At 40.4% G+C, this 4,323-nt stretch overlaps 1 protein-coding gene across 1 annotated transcript in view; it reads left to right on the top strand.

Annotated features, from left to right (window-relative positions):
• The window catches only part of NSL1 (NSL1, MIS12 kinetochore complex component), a 57,915-nt gene that overhangs the window by 1,370 nt on the left and 52,222 nt on the right, over window positions 1-4,323 (top strand). Inside the window, exon 2 of the mRNA XM_003800527.2 lies at window positions 3,407-3,485. Within this exon, the coding sequence (XP_003800575.1) occupies window positions 3,407-3,485 (79 nt within the window). The remainder of the gene's footprint in view (window positions 1-3,406; window positions 3,486-4,323) is intronic.

Genomic DNA, 4,323 nt, shown 5'->3' with positions numbered 1-4,323 from the left:
ACCTGCCACCTCTGGCATATGGGGCTGGCGCCCTACTCCCTGAGCCACAGGCACCGCCTTGTTTACAGTAGCTTTATGTCATTTCCTCCTTGCAAGCAAGGCAAGAATAGAGGCATATCTCAGGAAAGTTTCAGGTGTTTTTTGGGAGACTTTTGTTGCTATACTGATCTTAGAATTTGTCTCATTGTACAGAATGCTAAGGTACTTAAACATTTAGTTACCTTACAGAAAAAAGGAGTTTGGCTTAACCTACTATATCCTATTTGATAGGACAATAAAGTAAATGAAAAGGTAAAGGTTTGAGGATTTAAACTACCCAGGAAATTCACTCATGTATTTTAAATAAGGCAGATGCTTTATGTGGATGTATCTCTTTAAAACTGCATGGTAATAGTGACATATATTCTTTAAAAATAGTATTGGTATGACTCTGCAATGAATATTACAAAGACAATTTGTGTTCTCAGATAATCCTTGAAAGTCCATACATTAGGTAAATAATTCACTTTATAAAATCTTTAAAGTATAGATTATGTACTTATCTGTCATATTTGGCTTATGCTTATTTTAAATTATACAAATGTTACAAAATACATGCTCATTGTAAAAAATTCAAACAAGAGTATAAAGCATAAATCTTCTGTGAATTCTTCTTCCCCATCTCTTGATTACCTTCTTTCCTTTTTCTCTTCATATATCTTTGCCTATTACGTGTCAGTGTTATGTAGAGATAATCTTTATTCTTTTTAAGTAATAAGTGGAATGAGCATATTGTTTATTTAATGTTTCTCCTAATTTTGAATTTAGGATGTTGATTATTTCAAACAGTGTTGAAATGAACATTCCTAGTATGTTCTCTTTATGTTTTTATGAGAATTGTCCTTTAGGATACATTGCTATTATAGATGTTAAATTGTTCGGTAGTAAGGGCTGTATATTTAAAAATTTAATGGTACTGGCTCAGTGCCCGTAGCTCAGTGGTAAGGGCACCAGCTACATACATGGGGGTGAGGGGGTGGGTTTGGACCTGGCCTGGGCATGTGAAATAACAATGACAACTACAACAAAAAAACAATAAAATGAAAAAATAAAAATTTAATAGTACTGCCAATTTTTATTTTTTGAGACAGAGCCTCAGGCTATCGCCCTGGGTTGAGTGCTGTGGCATCACAGCTCATAGCAACCTCCAAGTCCTGGGCTTAAGCGATTCTCTTCCCTCAGCCTCCTGAATAGCTGGGACTACAGATGCCCGCCACAAAGCCAAGCTATTTTTTGTTTGTAGTTGTCATTGTTTGGCCTGCCTGGACTGGATTTGAACCCGCCAGTTCTGGTGTAAGTGGCTGGTGCCTTAGCCACTTGAGTTATAGGCGCCAAGCCACTGCCAAACTTTTTTAATCCTTAATTTTTCTTTCTTTTTTGAGATAGAGTCTCACTATGTCGCCCTTGGGAGAGTGCCATGGCGTCCCAGCTCACAGCAACCTCAAATTCTTTGGGCTTAAGCTGATTCTCTTGCCTTAGCCTCCCATGTAGCTGGGACTACAGGTGCCTTCCACAATGCCTGGCTATTTTTTGGTTGGAGTTGTCGTGGTTGTGTAGCAGGCCCGCCAGCCTCGGTGTATGTGGCTGGTGCCCTACTCACTGAGCTACGGGCACTGAGCCTTAATCCTTAATTTTTAAAATATATTACAAACATTTCCAATCTTACAAAAAATAATTATAGTAGACACGTGTAGTATATCATCATTAAATTCAACAGTTGTCAAAATTTTGTAATACTTACTATTTTAAAGCAAATCTCAGATCTCATGTCATTTCATCCCTACATCATTGTACATCTCTCAAAAATATAATCTTATACAAAATGGAACTTAGTTTTACTTTCTTTTAAACATGTATATTTTCCTTCTTGTTAACATTCAGCATCGTGGGCTCAGTGCCTGTGGCTCAAGCGGCTAAGGCGCCAGCCACATACACCTAAGGTGGTGGGTTCGAATCCAGCCCGGGCCCGCCAAACAACAATGATGGCTGCAACCAAAAAATAGCCGGGCGTTGTGGCGGGCGCCTGTGGTCCCAGCTACTTGGGAGGCTGAGGCAGGAGACTCGCTTGAGCCCAGGAGTTGGAGGTTACTGTGAGCAGTGAAGCCATGGCACTCTACCCAGGGGGACAGCTTGAGGCTCTGTCTCAAAAAAAAAAAAAAAAAATTCAGCATCGTGTACAGTACTTATACCCCTGAAATTCAACTAACCCTAAATTCGTTGGATTTTATTTTTTCATTCATTGAAGAAGTACTTTTTTTTTTTGGTTTATAAAAATATTCTAAAATTTTGCATCTATTATATAGATTTTCTCATGAGTAGTGTAATGGCTATGAGAACTGAAATGTAGGTAGAATCAATGAAATAGGAATCATTGAAAAGAGTAAATACAACTGGTGCCATGGCTCACTGCCGTGATCTTAACATTTTGGGAAGCTGAGGTGGGAGAATTGCTTGAAGTTAGGAGTTTCTGAACAGCCTGAGTAAGAGCATAAACATAACACTGTCTCCAGAAAAAAAAAAAAGTTAGCTGAGCATGATGGCACCCTCCTGTAGTCCCAGCCTCTAGGGAGGCTGAGGCAGAAGGATTGCTTGAGCCCAGGAATTTGAACTTATTGTAAGCTAAGACAACTCAACTACACTCTAGCCCTGGTGACAGAGAACTGTTTTGTGGGGAAAATATATATATTAAATATATATACCAAAAAAAGTGTGTGTGTGTATGTGCATATATGTATCATAATACTCTGGGAGACTGAAGCAAGTGGATTGCCTGAGCTCAGGTGTTTGAGACCAGCCTGAGCAAGAGTGAGACCCACTGTTTCTACAAGAAAATAGCCAGGCATTGTGGTGATGCCTGTAGTCCCAGTTACTCTGAGGCAAGAGGATCACTTGGGCCTAAGAGTTTAAGGTTGCTGTGAGGTATGATGCTACAGCACTCTACTGAAGGTGACAAAATGGGACTCTGTCTCAAAAAAAAAGAAGGTTCAGTGCCCATAGCACATGGTTATGGCACCAGTCACATACACTGAGGCTGGCAGGTTCGAGCCCAGCCAAGGCCTCCTAAACAATGACAACTTCAACAACAACAAAAAATAGCTGGCCATTATGTTCCAGCTACTTGGGAGGCTGAGGCAAGAGAATCGCTTAAGCCCAAGAGGTTGAGTTGCTGTGAGCTATGACACTGCAGCACTCTACCAAGGGCAACATGAGACTCTGTCTCAAAAGAAAAAAAAAAGAATAAATATAATAACAAGTTAGTCTGCTACTTTTATCTTCTGCAACAAATTTGACATTGTTGTTTTGCCAAAATGTTTGAATTTAGTTTAAAATTATTTTTAGTGACTTGAGTACTGTGACTTTATTGCAGACTTTTGAATCAGCTGTGCAAGAAAATGTCAGCATTAACGGGAAAGCGTGGCAGGAAGCTTCAGATAATTGTTTTATGGGTATGTGACTTTTTCCTTATGTCATTAATTTCTGCGGTTTTTTGCAGCTAATGTTTGTTTTGAATGCTTTTTTTGAATCCTTGTTTTCAGTGTCTACTTTTAAAAAAATTTTTTACTAGAGGGATAAAAAGTGGAAACTATTGTAGAGGACTGTTGAAGTCTTACTCTGAGGCAAAACAGTAGGTGCTTTAATCCTTCATATATGCTATCTGGAATTTTAAATAGGACTTTCATCTGGCTAATCTTCAAAAGTGCCTTTCTCAATGGTTTACTGGAAAATACTGTAGAACTATCCTCTGATGAAATAACAGGCCCAAATCCTGTAATCACTTACAAAGCAAAACAAGTTGTATTTTTGTAAGTGATTAGAGTGGAGAGTGAAATACCATTAGAAGTGTGAGGTTAAACTATGCTATGTTTAATGTAAATGTAATACGTTAGGGCCACAAGTGGTGGCTCACACCTGTAATCTTAGTACTCTGGGAGGCCGAGTCATGTTGTTTGCCTGAGCTCAGGAGTTAAGAGACCAGTCAGAGCAAGAGCAAGATGCTGTCCCTAAAAATAGCTGGGTGTTGTGGCTCGGGCCTGTAGTCCCAACTTCTTGGGAGGCTGAGGCAAGAGGGTTACTTGAATGCAAGAGTTTGAGGTTGGGCTCGGCGCCTGTGGCTCAAGCGGCTAAGGCGCCAGCCGCATACAGCTAAGGTGGCGGGTTCGAATCCCCAGCCCAGGCCCACCAAACAACGATGGCTGCAACCAAAAAATGGCCAGGCGTTGTGGCGGGCCCCTGTAGTCCCAGCTACTTGGGAGGCTGAGGCAGGAGACTCGCTTGAGCCCAGGA

The sequence above is a fragment of the Otolemur garnettii genome, unplaced genomic scaffold (genome assembly GCF_000181295.1).
Source record: "Otolemur garnettii isolate 467f Iridium unplaced genomic scaffold, OtoGar3 scaffold00178, whole genome shotgun sequence".
Classification (NCBI taxonomy): Eukaryota; Metazoa; Chordata; class Mammalia; order Primates; family Galagidae; genus Otolemur; species Otolemur garnettii.
Note: the sequence above shows the minus strand (reverse complement) of the source record. Positions and strands in the feature narration are given on the sequence as shown.